General features: G+C 37.8%; 1 protein-coding gene across 2 annotated transcripts in view; it reads right to left on the bottom strand.

The window, feature by feature from the left end:
- LOC127679244 (phospholipid-transporting ATPase ABCA3-like) overlaps nucleotides 1-20,964 on the bottom strand; it is a 163,179-nt gene that overhangs the window by 31,207 nt on the left and 111,008 nt on the right. For both annotated transcript variants that reach the window (XM_052174947.1, XM_052174953.1), the window contains 5 exons: nucleotides 20,138-20,236; nucleotides 12,126-12,297; nucleotides 10,773-11,070; nucleotides 7,520-7,766; nucleotides 7,173-7,377 (listed from right to left, as the gene is read on the bottom strand). In XM_052174947.1, the coding sequence (XP_052030907.1) occupies nucleotides 7,173-7,377; nucleotides 7,520-7,766; nucleotides 10,773-11,070; nucleotides 12,126-12,297; nucleotides 20,138-20,236 (1,021 nt within the window). The remainder of the gene's footprint in view (nucleotides 1-7,172; nucleotides 7,378-7,519; nucleotides 7,767-10,772; nucleotides 11,071-12,125; nucleotides 12,298-20,137; nucleotides 20,237-20,964) is intronic.

Consider the following 20,964-nt stretch of genomic DNA (forward strand, 5'->3'; position numbering starts at 1 on the left):
GGCAGGCGGATCAATGGAACAGGATTGAAGATCCAGAAATGAACCCACACACGTATGGCCACTTGATCCTCGACAAAGGGGCAGAAAACATCCAATGGAAAAAAGATAGCCTTTTCAACAAATGGTGCTGGTACAACTGGAGGTCAGCATGCAGAAGAATGGAAATTGATCAATCCTTGTCTCCTTGTACTAAGCTCAACTCCAAATGGATCAAGGACCTCCACATAAAGCCAGACACTCTGAAGCTAATAGAAAAGAAACTGGGGAAGACCCTTGAGGATATCGGTACAGAGGAAAGTTCCTGAACAGAACACCAATAGCTTATGCTCTAAGATCAATAATTAACTAATGGGATCTCATAAAATTACAAAGTTTCTGTAAGGCAAAGGACACCATCAAAAGGGCAAATCGGCAACCAACAAATTGGGAAAAGATCTTCACCAACCCTACATCAGAGAGAGGGCTAATATCCAATATAAAGAACTCAAGAAGTTAGACTCCAGAAAACCAAATAACCCTATTAAAAAATGGAGTAGAGTTAAACAAAGAATTTTCACCTGAAGAACTTCGGATGGCGGAGAAGCATCTTAAAAAATGCTCAACTTCATTAGTCATTAGGGAAATGCAAATCAAAACAACCCTGAGATTTCACCTTACACCAGTCAGAATGGCTAAGATTAAAAATTCAGGAGACAGCAGGTGTTGGCGAGGATGTGGAGAAAGAGGAACACTCCTCCACTGCTGGTGGGGTTTCAAATTGGTACAACCACTCTGGAAATCAGTCTGGCGGTTCCTCTGAAAACTGGGCACCTCACTTCCAGAAGATCCTGCTATACCACTCCTGGGCATATAGCCAGAAGATTCCCCAGCATGTAATAGGGATACATGTTCCACCATGTTCATAGCAGCCCTATTTATAATTGCCAGAAGCTGAAAAGAACCCAGGTATCCCTCAACAGAAGAGTGGATGCAAAAAATGTGGTATATATACACAATGGAGTACTATTCAGCTATTAGAAACAATGAATTCATGAAATTCTTGGGCAAATGGATGGAGCTGGAGAACATCATCCTAAGTGAGGTAACCCAGTCTCAAAAGATGAATCATGGTATGCCCTCACTAATAAGTGGATATTAACCTAGAAAACTGGAATACCAAAAACATAATCCACACATCAAATGAGGTACAAGAAGAATGGAGGAGTGGCCCCTGGTTCTGGAAAGACTCAGTGTAGCAGTATAGGGCAAAACCAGAACAGGGAAGTGGGAAGGGTTGGGTGGGAAAACAGGGGGAGAGAAGGGGACTGATGGGACTTTCGGGGAGTGGGGGTCTAGAAAAGGGGAAATCATTTGAAATGTAAATAAAAAATATATTGAATAAAAAAAGAAAAAAGATTAATATCAAGAGCACATAAATAATTCAAAAAACAAAAACAAAAACAAACCCAGAGCAATGAAAGCCTAACCCAAACCAACTATCCAAAAAAAGAAAACAACAACAATAAGTCCAAAAAATAATGGAAACATACAACCTCGGGAGGTAGGAGGTTGGGGGCATGTGGGGGGGGGGAGAGAAACCCTTCAGAATGTGCCAGAGACCTGGGATGTGAGAAACTCTCAGGACTCAAAGAGAAAGACCTTAGATGAAATGCCCTACATTGGGTAGAGAGAACTTGCAGAGCCCACCTTCAGCCGAAAGGGCATCAAGTGAGGATGGAGTTGTATCCCACAGTCAAAACTCTGATCCATAATTGTTCCTGTCTGAAAGAACTGCAGGGATGGAAATGGAGAGGAGCCTGAGGACAAGAAAGTCCAGCGACAGGCCCAAAGTGGGATCCAGCTCAAGGGGCGGCCCCAAGGCCTGACAGTGTTATGGAGGCTATGGAGCTCACTAAAAGGGACCTAGCGTGACTGCCCTCTGAAAGACCCAACCAGCAGCTAAAGGAGTCAGATGCAGATATTTGTACCCAACCAATGAACAGAAACTGCTGACCCCTGTGGTTGAATTAGGGGAAAGCAGGAAGAAGCTGAGGAGGAGGGCGACCCAGTAGGAGGACCAGCAGTCTCAATTAACCTGGACCTTGGAGATCTCTCAGATACTCGAACACCAACCAGGCAGCATACACCAGTTGATATGAGGCCTTCAACACACATACAGCAGAGTACTGCTGAGTCTGGGTTTAGTCAGAGATGTACCTAACCCTCAAGAGACTGGAAAGAGGTAGATGGGATGGGGGTGGGGGTGAGGGTGGAGGTTGGGGGTGGGGACATCCTCATGGAGACATGGAGGCAGGGAGGAGGTATGGAATGTGGAACAGTTGGAGGGTGGACCAGGAGGGGAATAAAATCTGGAGTTTAAAATAAAAAAAATTTCAAAAGAATTTTTATCATCCCTAGTAATTAGGGAAACAAATCAAATGCCTTTTGAGATTCCCTCATACTTCAGTCAGAATTATCAATGAAACAACTAGCAACAAATGCTGTGTGTGTGCACAGAAAGGAAACCCTCGTTCACTGTTGGTGGGATTGTAAACAGGTTGAGAAATAAGTTTGAAATATACTCAAAAATTAAAAAAAAACTACCTATGGCCCAGCTACAGCAATCCTTAGCACATACCCAAAGGACTTAACACCCTATTTCACAGGTACTCGGTAAGCCATGTTCATTGCTGTTCTAGTCACAAAAGCCAGGAAGTGAGAACAACCTACATGTCACATAGCTGATACATAACAGAAATGTGTTACGTGTGTAGTGTAAAACACTATACAGCTCTAAGGGGAAAGGAAATATGCAGGTTAAATGGATAAAACTAGAAAGGATTATATTGTATGAAGTAGCCCAGACACAGAAAGACAAACACTACATATTCTCTCTCATCTGAGGTTCCTAACTCCAAATACTGATATGTGAATATATAACTTGGAGTGACTACAGAAACCAGGAAAATAAAATGGGATAATTGTGCAGTGCAATGGGGGGGGGGGGATAGAGAGAGGAATAGCTAGTTACAAGCGATTTAAAGGGTGAAATGGGAAAATAAGGAGCTCTAATTGGGGAAGAGGAGGGAGACAAATACAGAAGAAAGAGGGCAAAATAAAAGTAAAAATGTCTTGTTAATATCTAAATATACATGCATAGTGTAAATAAAAAGCTTCCCATCCAGACTGGCAATATTTTCTTGTACAGCCATAAACAATCTAACAGAATATGTAATACCAAACATGAGAAGGTTCCTTTTGGGTTGTTGGCTAGGGACATATAATGTCTTAGGGCTTTGGTAGCCATAAGGCATTATATAGGGCTACCAAAAAATTATATAGCTTATTGGTATTGTCCTTGGTTGTAATCCTCCTCTAGATCTGGAAGGAATTCTCTTGGGGTACACTGTGAAATTGTGTTGCCATTCTTCCTCACCTATCTAAGGCAGATTTGATTGGCTTTAATACAAAATCTTATGGCCGATTAGCTGGGCAGGAAATGGAAGGCGGGACTTCCTGGGAGGGAGAAAAAACCCTGGAAAGAAGAGCCTTTTCACCAGGAGACAGATGTGACTATGGGCCTGGAAGGTATAGATGGCCATGGGGCTACGAAGATGTAGCTGAGAGTCTGCCCAGCTAAGGCCTAAGCTTTAAAATATTACAAGGGTTTTGTGTGGTTATTTGGGGAAAAACCTAGTTAAGGAATAATTGCTGACATATTTATTTCCAACATTAATTAATATATAAAATATAATAATAATAGACAATAGAAAATTTTCCTTAATTGCCAAATACTATAGACTGGACATTATAAATGTATATCATACCTTATAGTTTTATAATTGTTGCATAATTGCAATTGTACTTAATTTATCTTAGAAAGAAAAAGAGCATTTTATTGGACTAAAAAGGGAAATTGTAGAGAGAATATCTTATGTATTGTATGGATACATCACCTGTCAATTAAAAAACCTATGGCCTATAGGAAAGGGTGAAATAGACGGTGGGACATTTGGGAGACAGAGAGAATTCTGGGACTGACTAGGCCAGAGACTGGACTTGGAAGATGTAAAGAGATGGACATATAATACCTGAGCACATTCTGCACATGGCAAAATGAAGATGAAAATAAATTTGTTATTCTAAGTTATGATCTAGTCAGAGAAGAGCCTAACCATATGGCCAATTTATTTGTAAATATATTTTGAATCTGAGCCTCATTTCTGGGAGCATGGGGCTGGAAGAACCAGACCTAACTTGTACAGAATCTCTATTCCTAAAGGCAGCATGCATTCAGATACAGGTCCTCCAAATGAAACTGACCCCATGCCTCCTCTCTGAGGACCAGCTTTTATGGTACCATAAGGTGTCATTTAAGCTTCCAAAGGAAGGAAGTAACCAATAGTCCTACCCATCTATCACACCATGAACCACAACAATGGCTAGATTAGCATACCTTGATGGTAAAGAACAGCTCTCTAATTGCACTGAAGATACATACAACAAGATGGAAATCCTACCTTATACTGGGATTCTACCCAACTACTCAGCGTTCATGAGGCCATAGGTCTTGAACGAGAACCTTCAGTTGCCACTTTACTAAACCAGCATAATTCCTAATGGTATTCTAAATATTTGTTATTTTACCCACAGATAAATGAACTCCTAATTCATTATCAAGGAAACCTTGCAACAGATAGAGTTCATAACAGAAAACCATGATCAAGCAAAATGCAGAATTGTGGAGCCCAGTCCTGATTGATACAACATAACTCCTGCACTTAAGGCTCAGGGATCACTATGAAGGGAATGGAAAGATTTTTAAGAGCCAGAGGAACAGGGAGTTGGCTGTGAGATTGAGTCTCCTACTCATGTCAGAAGCTAAATGGTCTCACTAACAAGTCTGCCTAAGCATGACTTGAATAAGAACAGCAGTAATAAGCATGTTAAAGTGGATGTAGGAAGCTTAGCAGGCTTATCCCTAGACAAAGAACTTCAGCAACTAAGGAATGCCAAGAGCAGGTGAAACAGTCTTCCTCAGGGAAGAGCACACCAATTAGGTATCTAATACTACATGCCACCACCACCACCAACACAACAATAAAAGACAAAAAAAAAAAAAAAAAAAAAGAGTCCATGAATCTGAAAGAGAGTAAGGGGAGAGATTATGGAAAAGTTCAAAGAGAAGAAAGGGAAAGGGGAATTGATGTAATTATAATCTCAAGAAATTAAAAAAAACAAAGGAAATTGTGAATAGGGCCACTGTAATAATTGTAATATACTGTCAGGATGACTCTGAATATGAACGACAATGAGTTTGAGAGTAACTCCAAAGTTCTGACTGTCTTAAGTGATAGAGACAGAGAAGACCTTCTCTGAGCCTCACTTTTCTGCTTATATATGAGTTAAAAGTCATGTCCAGTGTTTGTGGTATCACAGAAACACAAACACAAGAAACAACTTTCGTCATTAGCCATACATAGTAATATTGGTATAAATATTGAAAATAGATGTTTTGTTCATGTCTTGCTTTTTCATTTGTCATCCAGGAAATGATACAAGTGTGCCAGCCAAGTTTTAAGAACCATAAAAAAAAGCGACACCTTGGCATGGCCATTAACAGAGTCTAGTTTGTTCAATTAATTTTAGGTTGAAAATTTTCCAGTAATTTATAATGTGTGTGTACATGTATACATGCATGCATGTGTATGCACATGCATGTATGCATGTGTGTTCATATGTAGAAACCAGAGGACAACATGTAGGAGTCAGCTTTCTTCTTCTACTATGTGAGTCCTGGGCATTGAACTAAGATCACCAGGTTTGGCAGAACCTGCTGGCATTTTTCTAGCCTGAAATTGATTTTAACTCTATAGAGGAGAGATTGTAAAGCTAGGTACCAGGCTTGAATTAGTGAAAGACAGATAAACAGACCATCAGCAAAATGGTGATCTTCTCTTGCCATATTTATTTGATGATAAACTCTGTACCAGGGACTGGAATTGACAGTAGTAGGCCAGTCCTGCACATCAAAAAATGAAGTGCTACTCAGTTCTTTCTACCTTAAGACGTCTTTGTATAATACACAGTGTTTGCTTCTCACACTACCACTATTCCAGGACTCTGGTCTTTGGTAGGTAAGCAGCTCTTATAGTTGGTGAGATCCAGAATCTTTCTTCAGAACCAGTTCTTGGGCTCTTCTGCAAAAAATATGAATTGTCTTGTGGGAACCAAACTGATAAAAAAGATTATATCTTAGAAATCCGCCTGCCTCTGCCTCCCGGAGTGCTGGGATTACAGGCGTGTGCCACCACCGCCCGGCTTGATTATATCTTTTTTCTTCTTCAAAAATTAGTTATTATTTCATAGTACAGTCTCCAGTTGGGAATTCCTAGTTCATCTTTCATAATAGTAGTTGGTATACTTTATTTTCAATTCTGTGCCAATGGAAAAACAATAGACTTTGTGATGACTGAAACAGTATTTTATTCACAGTATTTTGTCTTCAATACCTATATAAAAAGGAATTTACCCCTTTTATTCATATTTTATCACCCTTTACTATGTACCCTTTGCATATTATTTATCTAAAATATTCCCAGGAAATAACAGTTGCTATATTTACTAATGAGTAAAATAACATATTAACAGATGGTATCTACTCCTACATATGCACTCTCTAGACTGCTTTCTCAGTGTTTTAAAATGAGTTCCAAGTCAAAACTAGTTCTGCTTTGGAGCTTGGCTGTGTTGAGAATGGGTTTATGTATAGAAGATCAATAGCAATAGAAGCTGACCTTAGATCTTGAGTCTGAGCTATGTAGTTCAGCCTTAATTTTCCTGATGGCCACGCTAGGACTGTGTAGGCATTGTCCTACCTATAATCAACTTGTCAGCACAAGTTAAAAGGTTTTAGAGTAGATTTTGGACAGGGCATATTAGTGGGTGAATACATGACAGCAAACTCTAGGGAATTTTTTTTTTTTTTTTTTTAAGAAAATGATTCTCTTCAGTGAAAGAATGTGGAGCAGTCCATGTCCTTAATGAGAGCCTACAGCAAATCTCTAGGGTTCGAGTCAGTGCAGTTTCAAATTGCTTGATAAATTTCATTTTAGGATATAATAATTTTTGTAGAAATTAGTATGGACTATAGAGGGTAAAGGATGCTCCATGCATTTGCAGCTGATACTCACCAGTAGTACACAGCAGGTAATGAAAAAGAAGATGAGGTCACACAACAACGCAGAGAGCCAGTAAGTGTGCACCCAGACCCCAGTCAGAAACTGGATGTGCTTGGCTTGATTGATTCTTTCAGTCACAGTCTGGACACTAAAGGACCCGACCACCACAGAAATGCCAAAAGCTAAACACTGTACTATTTGCAATCCATTTACAGGTCTACAGAAGAAGAGATAAAATATGAAATAAACTATGAAATATAGATAGAAAATACTGATATTAGCCATTTTCAAATTTATATGGTTAACCAAGCAAAGGTTTGTTAAGACTCAATTTCAGAAACAAGGAAAATTATACATACACTGTGTTCGAACCATAATGAGGGAGAGGTTGAGGCTTATTGAAGGCAGTAATGGAAGCACCAGGGCCAGAAAGTAACATAAAAAGAATGTTGTCTAATATTGATAGAGATATTGCAGGTGAGTGGTAAGCTTCATTATTGAAGAAAACAGTGAGCACTGTTTTGTTTCTCTCAACTTTAAAAGAAAGTGCAATAATGCAGAAGATACGACAATCTTTATTTTCTAATATGTAATCATTCATATCACCTAGAATAAAAAAATGTCAGTGAGCCAACATGTACTATATTACCTAGAACCTACATTACAAAGAATGGATTTTTAAAAAGTTGTGGGATTTATTTTTCCACTTACCATTTTGTTTTCCAAATTCTGGCAATGGATGTTCTTTTTTTCAATAATTTTACCCCATCGTTAAACTTACGATGGTCTCACTGTATAATTCATAACCCAATCATATATTAAGAATATATTTTTTTGAGACAGGCTTTCTCTATGTATTCCTGGCTATCCTGAAACTTTCTATGTAGATTAGGCTGGTCTTAAACTAACACATATTTACCTGCTTTCCCAAGTGCTGGAATTAAAGTTATGCAGTACTATGACTAGTTTAAGAATATATTTTTCTTAACTGTCAAGAATAAACATAGTTTGTTATTTTAAAGAGTTGCTTTGGCTATTCCTTTTGACTTGCATTGTATAAATTTTAGAATTGGCCTATGGCTACTGGAGGTCCTGCTACAGCCACATTGGGTGTAAGCTGCTGGCTGGTGTCTACTTCTCTCCCTTGGGGTAGCCAGTTGCACCAGGCTGAACTGGAGAGAGAGAGAGAGAGAGAGAGAGAGAGAGAGAGAGAGAGAGAGAGAGAGAGAGAGAGAGAGAGAGAGAGAGAGAGAAGGTTTAGCCAGTTGCAGGAAGGGTCTTGGTCAGTGGTGAGTTCATGGGCAAAGAACATACATCTAGGAACAACTTCAGAGAACTGGTTCTATTTAATGGGGGACATATATATGCTCCTGGGAGGTGGCCAGGTTCTCTGGGGAAAGGTTTGTGTGGCCGTGTACAGCTGGCCAGGACAGAGGTGTTGGAAGATGCTTCCTATGCATACTCAGGGACTGGAGGGTCCAGGAGTGTGGGTGGGGTATACACCTTATGTATCCACAGTATAGATATAGGTCAAACAAGGAGTGAATCCTGGTAACTGTCAGGGCAGTAAATTCTTACTAGGGTTGGCTTCATGGCATCAGGTTGGGAGAGTGGAGAGAGCCAGGCTCCTGTATCATCTGAGGTATCTGGACTAAAGTTCTCCTAGATTTTCTTATGTAATCCTGGACCATTAAAATTCCACACCGGAGGATAATCTATAACCATTAAGTATTAAACCAGCATAGTCCCTGACAACAATCTATAAACATTTGTCCTTATGCCCATAGTTAAGTGTAGTTTTCATACATCATCAAGGAAACTTCTCTTTGCAATGGATGAAGAGTGCTACAGAAAACCATAGCCAATCAAAATGCTGAGTGGTGGAGCCTAGTCCTAATGGATATATCTTCAAAACACTCCCACACCTAAGGCTTGGAGAACAGTGTAGAAGATGAGGTGGAAAGATTGTATGGCCTAGAGGAACAGAGTGCTTGCTGTGAGACCAGGTGTACTAGAAATAGCAGAAGCTATTAATAGCATTCATGTTTACATCTACCTTCTCTAATTTTAAATTATGTGTGTCTATGTGTGTATACGCCAGGTGTGTACCTACAGTGGCCAGAAAATGGCATCTGATCCTCTGGAGACGACTGAGTAGCTTGATATAGGGGTTAGAAAGAACTTGGGTCCTCTGGAAGAGCAGAAAGAGCTCTTAATAGCTGAGCCATCTCTCCAGATCCTACTTTCTTTTTGGATAAGAATAACAGTCACAGAATTGGGTCTTATGTTGGTTTAAATTTAATTAGAATTTCAAATTAATTAAGCTAATTTAAACTTAACTTGAATTTCAAAATCTTACCTACAAATATAAGTAAACAAGACATTTGTAGTTGAGATTTTAACATTGTGAGGGGGCACAATTCAGTCCATAACTTCTTTCCTTTTTATGTTGAAAAGTGAATATTTATGATACATATTTTAATAATTTATACAGACTAATTACTCTGTTGCTATTCTTTCTTTTTCTTTAAGAAATGTTTCTCATTTGTTTAGTAACTTATGTGGATCAACTCTTGTAAAAACTGTTTTGCTACATTCCATATAGTGTACAGATTTCTCTGTTACACTTAATAAATAATACTGCATTTATTTTTATGCCTGGCTTCTACTGGTGTGGTCAGCCATGTGTCTGCTCTCCTTTCTGACAGCTTCAAGGCTATTAGTTGAGTTCTACTGAGACAGCGAGAGTGGGTAAAGGGAGTATCCCTAAACTATAGTGTTATAGACCTTATTCTTACAGAGGACCCACAATTTTCTTCAAATAGTCAAACTCCAGTTTGTTCTATGCTTTTGGCTAATGTCTAGTATTCTAAAATGCTCGACTTTAAAAAAACTGTTTACTTAAAGTTCAAATTCATAATAGGCTAGGTTTTGTACTTTTCAACATAGTACAGATATTAAACAAGCTCGCCAAGCTCATTGTTTTTAGCATTAATAAATACAGAGAACATATTGGCTACGATTTTTACTAAGGGTACATGTCGAGCAAATCAATTGAACAAAACAATTACCTACATCATCTTCAGAAATTACTTATGAAGTCAATTAACTCTTTAGCCACTGGTTTACAGAATGACTAAATTCAATTGAAATTTTAAAAAGGCCTGGCTTCTACTGGTGTGGTCAGCCATGTGTCTGCTCTCCTTTATATAGAAGGAACAACAACCCATCCTGTGAGAGCTCTGGAAGATAACAGTAGTCTTTCAATGAGACTAAAACTTAAAACACTAAATTGCACAGCAACGCCATATTTTCATCTCCATCCCCATGAAGGATGATGAAATTAGCAGAGACACATTCAGCCAAAACAAAACAAAACAAAACAAAACAAAACAAAACAAAACAAAACAAGAAACTCCACCAATTACTAACTTGTGGACAGTTGTGTCTAAGTGTGTATTTTGCTTTTGATTTGGCTACCTTTATGATACTGGTAACTAGTGGGATGGGAAAGAAACAAGTAGTTAAATACCATAATTATATCCATTGCAAATTATAAGCAGGTCTTTATAGAGTAGTAGTTGATTCTTTTTGTAAATAAATGAATCTTACCTTTTATTTTTCTTAAGCTTTGATTCTTTGATTTTAGAAAAATATTCAGGTTTTTTGTGAGATTCAGAGTCAAATCAGAATTCCCTGAAATTGAGTAAGGTACAATGGTTCTACCATAATGACTCAAATTCAGTTCCCTTTCAGGTATATCATTATCATCTAAATGCAGAGCTAATAAGAGATATGTAGTGACAATCAAAACTACTATTATCTGTAGCAACATCAACTTCCAGTTGCGGCTAATGAATAGTGCTCTTTTTATAAACATGGAATAAAATTGCTGGCGGTAAAGTGTAACCTATAAAGAGAAAGGAAAAATAGTATTTTGATAATTAGAGATTCAAGAAGGATACTTACAATGAAGTATTCATTCATCATGTTTTAAAATATATGATGCAAAATATGTTCATAAAATGTAATACAAATACATTTTAGTTGACCCCAGTAAAAACAAAGTAAATAATTATTTGTGCACTATTAATTTAAAGCATTAAGATCTGGCTTCTAACTATAGTAAAACTCTTAGGATTATTTTTTTGTGCGAGGAAGGGCAGTGCTAGAATGAAACTCTTACACATACTAGTCAAGCACTCGATCAATGAATTATGCCCCTAATTCCAAGATTCTCTTTATTAAGACATTAAGGATTTTTTTTATTAAAAATGGAAATCAGGCCAGGTGTAGTGGCACATGCCTTTAATCCCAGCACGTGTGAGGCAAAAGCAATCAGGCATCTCTTAGTTTGAGGCCAGTCTGGTTTATACAGAGAGCTCCTTTGCCATCGAAGACTACATAGTGAGACCCTGTTTCAAAACAAAATGAACAAAACACAAAAATATTGGAATTTCTTTTGTTTTTATTTATCAAATAATCTTTTTTCCTTCACTTTGAACACTCTTCATAAAATGATTTTATTTTGCCAGGCACACATAATGTTACTCAGAGAGGAATTACTTGATCAACAAATGCCTTCTGAACATGGTAGTTATAAATTTTTGGTTATAACTGAACAAAGGGAGAGTTTCTAATGAGAACTTTAGAAAATGAATTCTGAGAAATAATGATCATGAAAGGAATAGCTGGGATTTTTATCTACAGCTCATTTCTCTCAGATCAACTCCGAGAGATTAACCCATTTCTAGTTAGATAAACTGGAAACATCTTTTAAGTTTAGACATTAAAAAACATGATATACCAAAGGAAAAATGCTGTCAATTTGACAGTAGGAGGGGACATAGAAGAAGTTGGTGAAAGAGAACTTGCTAGGGGCTAGAAAGAGGAAAGAGAAGGGGGAAATTGACATAACTGTATTTTAAATACAATATATAAAATTAGGAAATGTAATATACTTACCCCAGTGTTAAATTTAACAGTAGCAATTTCACTCAAATAGGGAAAATTTGGTTTGTTATAATTTCTGGGCATATTCACATTCTGCTGCTCATCTTGTCTCATCTTTCTGTATGACAAGTAATAGGGTTGGACATTCTGAATATTCTTTTGAGGAGCTGCCAGCTTATTGACCCTAAACATATATAGATACACAAAAGAACACAAAGTATTTCCTTTTGATAATAGTCTCAAATTACTTTGCTTCAAGAATATGAAGCAAGTCTATAAAATAAAATAATATAGAGTATTGATATTGCTCTTGGCTGCCTCCCAGAACTTGAAAGTAAGACCCTAGAGCTAAGGACACCACATACTTTTGACACAGAATTTAGAAAATCAAGTTGTACCTGACTGGAAGATTCCTACCAAGGACTAGCTCTCACAGTAATAGAAAAAGCTATTTAAGATGCCAAGGGAGAAAAGGAATCAATAATCCTATGAAGATGTAAAAGCCTCCAAAGCATAATGATCAGCTTGGCCAGATATCCCCAAGGGTATAATAGTGGCACTTATATCTAGGGAGCAATCAACAACTGTCTAATTGGACTTAAGTATGCTTGATAGGAGAGAATTCATGCCAACTACTTAAGGAGAACTCACTATAGCCTCTTTACCTAACCATGATCCCCAACTACATTCTATATACCTTGAAAGTAAGATACTTGTAAGTATCCTTATAACCACAAATACCTCTAGTTCTCAACCTCATAAATGAAATTTTTTTCAGCAGATAAAGACCATTACATACATGTATAACAACAGAGACATTTCTCTGGTTGAAATGCAGAGAAAAAATTGTGGGATGCCAAACCTCAGTTAATACATATATACCACAACAGCTACATCTAAGGCTCAGGCAACAGCACAGAAAATGAGGTGGAAAAAACTCCAAGAGACAAAGGAACAGGATATCTGCTGTGTGACAGTGTCTTCTATATATGACAGGGAGTTGCATACATGAAACCTTAAAATTTATGGCTGCCTAAACAAGTCCTGCATAATGGCTACACCAGTTGATATTCCTTTGTAGATTAGAGAAATATCACAAAGCCCCACTTTTAAACAGCTATATTCAATCAATGGCTGATAAGAGAGGGAAAATACTACATCTAGGAATGAGCCCCTGATAGGTTATTCAATCCTATTTGGTCATCCTTAACATATATAAATATGAGAAACACTAGATGGACTCAGTAGGATGTGTGCATATGCATGTGTGTGTATGTATGTATGTATGTGTTTATATATATTTTTATAAACAGATATATAAGTAACAATAAAGATGAAGTTGTGAATGTGAAAGCAGGCAAGGGAGGAGTTGAAGGAGAGAGAATATGGCTGGCAATGATGTAAATACAGTATTCACTCATGAAATTCTGAAATAAAAATTAAAAAAAAACATGTATTAAGACTTGCTGCTCCCATGAGGATACCATATCCTGACCCATCCTAGAGGATCTGTTGTACTCAGAGACGCTGGTAAGACCCTCTGCCCCATTAAAGTCCCAGAGCTGCTGCTGGGGGAGTCTGGTAGACTTGGGACCCATCACCTACCAAAACCCCTGCCCCCTAATACCACTCCCCTTTAGCCCCTTCCACTCAGTTCTTTCTGCTGGGGCAGACTCCTAGCTGGTCTGCTCCCGTGAAGACACTATATCCTAACCCATCCTAGAGGATCCGCCGCACTCAGAGCAGTTGGGGATCTGCTTTACTCAGAGCAGTTGACTGCTAGCTGTTCTGCTCCCATGAAGACACCATATTCTGAGCCACCCTAGAGGACCCATTGCACTCAGAGCAGCTGACACCATAGCTTGAAGGCATGCAGGGTGACTGACCTGACAGATTGAATGTCTCCCTAGAGTTCTACTGCACTCAGGGAAATAGAAACCATAATCCATAGGCCCCTCCCTGGAGAACATCTTCATAAAAGACAACAGCTTGACTTCCCCACTGAAGATCCAGTAGTCTGAAGGCCTCCCAGGAGATCTACTGCAGCCAGGGCAACAAATCAGGAGCCTCTCTGTTCCTCCCCCATGAAGAGCCCCCAGTTGGAAGGCCCCACAGGTGCTCTACTACAGCCAGGGTTGCAGGCCTAGCGGGAAACCTGAAGCAACCCAGGGACAAAAGAGGCAGACTTCAGACAGAGCCACTCAGACCAACAAACACCAGGGTATCCAGATAGCAAGAAGTAAGTGCAAGACCAGAAGCAACAGAAGCCAATATATGTGGGCATCATCCCATATATATGGAGAACCCATTTCTCCCACTACAGCAGGAATGAATACACCGACACATCTGAAAATCAGGAATCTGTCCTAAAATCGTATCTTATGAAGATAATAGAGTCCTTTAAGGAGGATATCAATAACTCATTGAAGGAAATACAAGAAAACACAGGTAAACAGGTGAAGGAATTGAATAAAGTGGTCCAAGACCTAAAAGTGGAAGTAGAAACAATAAAGAAAACACAAATGGGGGCAAACCTGAAAATGGAAAACCTAAGAAAGAGGCCAGGAATTACAGATGTAAGTATTACCAACAGAATATAAGAGAAAGAAGAGTGAATCTCAGGTGTAGGAGATGCTGTAGTAGAGATTGACAAAATTGTCAAAGAAAATTCAAAATGTAAAAAACTTTCAATCCAAATAGAGGAGAATGAAGATTCCCAGCTCAAATGAATCTTTTGTTGAAAATGCCTCCAACAAAATCATAGAAGAAAACGTCTCCAACCTAAAAAAAGAAATGGCCATAAAGGTACAAGAAGCCAAATAAATGTGACCAGAAAAGAAAATCCTCTCATTACATAATAACCAAAATACTAAATGCACAAATAAAGAATATTAAAAGCTGCAAGGGAAAAGGGCCAAGTAACATACAAAGGTAGACCTATCAGAATTACATCAGACTTCTCAACAGACTATGAAAGCCAGAAGAGCCTGATCAGAGGTCATGCAGACTCTAAGAGAACACTAATGCCAGCCCAGGCTACTATACCCAGCAAAACTCTCATTCAACATAGATGGAGAAAACAAAATATTCCAGGACAAAACCAAATTCAAAAAGTATCTATCTACCAATCCAGCCTTACAGAGGATCATAGAAGGAAAACCCAAACACAAGGAAGGAATCTACACCAAAAAAATTGACAACATATTAAGCATCTCACAACAAAGGCAAAAGGAGAGAACTACAAACACATAAAGCCACCTAAAAACCAAACATATTAAAAAGCAACAGTCATCTGTTTTTAATATGTTTCAATATTAATGGACTCAACTCACCTATAAAGACAAGCTAACAGACTAGATACGCAAACAAGATCCAGCATTTTGTTGCATACAAGAAACACACCTCAATAACAAAGACAACCACTATCTCAGAGGAAAAGGAAGGAAAAAGGTCTTCTAAGCAAATGGTCCCAAGAAACAAGCTGCAGTTGCCCTCCTAATATCCAATAAAATAGACTTTCAACCAAAAGTTATCAAGTGTGGCGAGTAAGGACACTTCATATTCATGAAGGGGAAAATCCACTCAGAGAAAGTCTCAATTCTGAACCTATATGCCCAAAATGCAAGAGTACCCACATTTATAAAAGAAACTTTACTAAATCTCAAAATGTACATTGTATCCCATACATTAATAGTGGGAGACTTCAACACCCCACTCTCATCAATGGACAGGTCATTGAAACAGAAATTAAACAGAGACACCACGAAACACAGACACCCTGAAACTAATAGAGGTCATGAACCAAATGGATTTAACAGCTAGCTACAGAACATTTGACCCTAAAATAAAAGAATACACCTTCTTCTCAGCATTTCATGGTACCTTCTCCAAAAACACCCATATAATTGGTCAAAAAACAACCCTCAACTGATACAAGAAGATTGAAATAATCCTGTGCATCCTGTCAGATCACCATGGTCTAAGGCTGGTCTTCAATAACAGCAAAAACAGTAGAAAGCCCACATACACATGGAAACTGAACAACTCTCTACTCAATGATAACTTGAGAGTCAGAGAATAAATAAAGAAATTAAAGACTTTTTAGAATTTAATGAAAATGTTGACACATCATACCCAAACTTATGGGACACAATAAAAGCAGTGCTAAGAGAAAAATTTATAGCACTAAGTGCCCTAGTAAAGAAACTGGAGATATCTTACACACCAACAACTTTACAGAACACCTGAGAGCTCTAGAACAAAAAGAAGCAAACTCACTTAAGAGGAATATAAGGCAGGGAATATTCAAATTCAGGGTGGAAATAAACCAATTAGAAACAAAGAAAACAATACAAAGAACCAACAAAACCAGAAGCTGGTTCTTTGAGAGAATCAACAAGATAGATAAACCCAAACTAACTAAAGGGCCCAGAGGCAGTATCTAAATTAACAAAATCAGAAACTAAAAGGGAGACATAACAGAAATGGAAGAAATTAAAAAAATCATCAGATTCTACTATAAAAGCCTATATTCAACAAAATTGGAAAATCGAGATGAAATGAATGAGTTTCTAGACAGACACCACATACCAAAGTTAAATCAAGAGTAGGTAAACTATCTAAACAGGCCCATATTGCACAAAAAAATAGAAAAATTCATTACAAACCTCCCAACCAAAAAAAAAGCCTAGGGTCAGATGGATTTAGTGCAGAATTCTACCAGACCTTCAAAGAAGACCTGTATAAATATTCCTCAAACTATTCCATAAAATAGAAAGAGAAGGAACACTACCAAATTCTATGAAGCCAAAATTACTGTGATACCTAAATCATATAAGGACCCAACCAAAAAAGAGAATTCCAGACCAATCTCATTTATGAATATTGATGCAAAAATACTTTATAAAAGTCTTGAAAACCAAATCCAAGAACACATCAAAACCATCATTCACCCCCATCAGGTAGGCTTCATGCCAGGGATGCAAGGTTGGTTCAATATATGAAAATCCATTAAAGTAATCCACTATATAAACAAACTCAAAGAAAAAAAAACCACCCCTTCATGTTAAAAGTATTAGAGAGATTAGTAATTCAAGGACCATAGCTAAACATAATAAAAACAATTTACTGCAAATCAACAGCCAATATCAAATTAAATGGATACATACTTGAAGCAATCCCATTAAAATCGGGATAAGACAAGGATGCCCACTCTCCACATGTCTATTCAATATACTTGAAGTGCCAGCTAGAACAATAAGACAATGAAAAGACATCAAGGGGATACAAATTGGCAAAGAAGAAATAAAGGTATCACTATTTACAGATTGTAAGATAGTATACATAAGCAATCCCAAAAATTCTACCAGAGAGCTTCTCCTGCTGATAAGTAACTTCAGCAAAGTGGCCTGATATAGAATTAACTCAAGTAAATCAGTAGGCTTCCTTTATACAAATGATAAACAATCTAAGAAAGAAATTAGGGAAACAACTCCCTTCACAATAGCTACAAATAATATAAAATATCTTGGGGTAACTCTAACTAAACAAATGAAAGACCTTTATGACAATAACTTCAAGTCTCTCAAGAATGAAATTGAAAAAGATCTCAGAAGATGGAGAGTTCTCCCATAGTCATGAATTGGCAGGATTAATATAGTAAAAAAGGCTATCCAACTAAAGTCTATCTACAGATTCAATGCAATCCCCCCAAAAATCCCAACACAATTCTTCAAAGACATGGAAAGAGCAATTCTCAAATTCATCTGGAAAGGCAAGAATCTCACAATAGTGAAAACAATTCTTAACAATAAAAGAACGGCTGGGGGAAGCACCACCCCTGACCTCAAGCTTTACTACAGAGCAATAGTTATAAAAACTATGTGGTATTGGTACATAGACAGATATGTTGATCAATGGAATAAAATTGAAGACCCAGAAATAAAACCACAAACTTACAGACACTTGATCTTAGACAAAGATGCCAAAAATATACAATGGAAAACAGAAAGCATCTTCAATAAATGGTGCTGGTCTGATTGCCAATCTGAATGTAGAAAAACGAAAACAGACCCATATTTGTCACCTTACATAAAGCTCAAGTCCAAGTGGATCATGGACTTCAGGATCAAACCAGGTACACTGAATCTAATAGAAGAGAAAGTGGCAAAGAGCCTTGAACTCATTGGAACAGGGGGATATTTCCTAAATAGAACTCCAATGGATCTTGCTCTAAGATCAAGAATTGATAAATGGGACTTCATGAAACTGAAAAGCTTCTGTAGGGCAAAAGACATAGTCGATAAGACAAATCAGCAACATACAGATTGGGAAAAGATCTTCACTAACCCTATATCCGATAGAGGGCTAATATCCAAAATATATAAAGAACTCAAGAAGCTAATCACCAAAAAACAAACAAACAAAAAAAAAAAACAAACAAAAAACCAAAAAAACCAAACAACCCAATCAAAAAACAGGGTATAGAACAAAACCTAAAGAAATGTTCAAAGTCCTTTGTGGTCAGAAAAATGCAAATCAAAACAACCCTGAGATTCTACCTTACACCAATCAGAATGGCTAAGATCAAATACTCAGGTGACCATACATGTTGGTGAGGATGTGGAAAAAGAATACTTCTTCACTGCTGGTGGGATTGTAAACTGGTACAATCACTCTGGAAATCAATCTGGAGGTTCCTTAGAAATTTGGAAATAGATCTACCAGAAGACCTAGCAATACCATTCTTGGGAATATACCCAAAAGATGCCCCACCATGCTACAGGGGCACGTGTTCCACTATGTTCATAGCCTTATTTGTGATAGCCAGAAGCTGGAAACAACTCAGATGTCCCACGAGAGAGGAATGGATACAGAAAATTTAAACAATGGAATACTACTCAGCTTTTAAGCATTTTTATCCTGAGTTTTGCAGGCAAATGAATGGAACTAGAAAATATCATCCTGAGTGAGGTAATTCAGACCCAAAAGGACATGCATGGTATGTACTCACTAATAAGTGGATATTAGCCCCCCCCCCAAAAAAAAAGAAAAGCAAAGAAAAGAAGAATATAGAATACCCAAGATACAGTCCTTAGAACTCAAAAAGGTCAACAAACTGAAGGGCCCGAGTGAGGATGACTCAATCTCACTTGGGAGGGAGAAGAAAGCAATCACAAGTGGGGATGAAGGGAGGAGCCTGGGAGGGAAAGTGAACAGTGGGAGGATGGGGGAGGGTGGAGGAGGGGAGAAGGGAACCTGATCTGGAATTGGGTCAGGGAAAAGGACTGAAATCTTGAGGGCCAGCAGAAAGAATGGAAACAGGCAACCTAGGGAAGTAGGAGGTTAGAGGGATCCTCTAGAATGCACCAGAGACCTGGGAGGTGAGAGATTCTCAGGACTCAAAGGGAGGGACTTTAGATGAAATGCCTGATAGTAGGGTGAGGGAACTTATAGAGCCCACCTCCAGCAAGAAGACAGGGCATCAAATGAGGGAGGGGGTTGTCATCCCACAGTCAAAACTCTGACCCATAACTGTTCTTGTCTGAAAGAACTACAGGGATGGAAATGAGAGACGCCTGAGGAAAAGAAGGTCCAGTGATAGGCCCAAGGTGGGATCCAGCTCAAGGGGAGGATCTTCGTTTAGTCAGAGATGATGCACCTAACCCTCAAGAGACCAGAGGCCCCCGGGAGTTTAGAGGTCAGGTGGGGTTAGGGGTGTGGGGTGGGGACATCCTTGTGGATACAAGGGGGTGGGTAGGAGGTATGGGATGTGGAATAGTCAGAGAGGGTGGACCAGTGGTGGGAAATAAAATAAAATCCGGAGTGCAAAAAAATAATAAAAAATAAAGACTCTCAAGACCAACATCTTTATATCAGTTGAATATACATGAAAATACATTGCTATAAAATAGCATATTTGAAAATTGTAGTGACACTTTATTTCAGCTGCAAAAGAGGGAAGAATTTTCTTAAATTAACATAGGAGTTTAGGTAGAAACTTTTCCCAAGTTATTACAACTCACTTAAGGAACACCTCTTCCATTGTAGTGATTGAAGCTCCAAAGCTGGCAATGCCTAGTGCTTTTTGTCTCATTTCCAACTCTGTAAACAAAGTTTCAAATCTGTGAAGAAAGAAGGAAGAAGAAAGAGCGGTGTTGGGTTTGATTAAATTGTATTCTCTTTGTTCATTTTATGTCTCAGTAATGGAATAAAATGTAACTGCCTCAGTTTTCTCCATTTAGTATTTAAATAGTATTCTTTCCTATTATTTCTTCTCTTTTTAAAATTCTTATGACTGACTATGGAGGTCAGTGGAAAAGTGTTCTCTCAGTATGTACAAGGCCTTGAATTCAATCCCAGCATTGCAAAGAAAAGAAATGAAATTTTTTTTTTAAAAAAACAAGCTAGGAAATTCTAGAAGAATTTTATGTTAAATATAAGGAATTAGTACATTACAATGGAGAATGACAAATATAACATTAAAGTTATTAAAAATTATATTCCATTTAATGAATTTACCATATATCACCCCAATATATCCCATGGAGAAAAGTAGACCTTCATTTTTTTTTTTGACAAAATGGACAGCTTCAACCTAATAATGAAGTAATGAAATCCAGACATTAATGAATCTACTTTACAAAAAAAACCCAAAAAATTTGCATCAAAAAGTGTGAAAGTTATAAAGACAAAATAGATAACATATGATATGTGAAATATATTAAAGAGGCAATGGTTCTTCTGTGGGAATGCAGTTTGGGTCTTGGACTGAGAAAAAATGATCAAATTAAAAATCTACAGATTAGTTACTAGTGTATCATAAGTAATATCTTGAAGAATCCTTTTTTTA

This window comes from Apodemus sylvaticus, chromosome 1 (genome assembly GCF_947179515.1).
Source record: "Apodemus sylvaticus chromosome 1, mApoSyl1.1, whole genome shotgun sequence".
NCBI lineage: Eukaryota > Metazoa > Chordata > Mammalia > Rodentia > Muridae > Apodemus > Apodemus sylvaticus.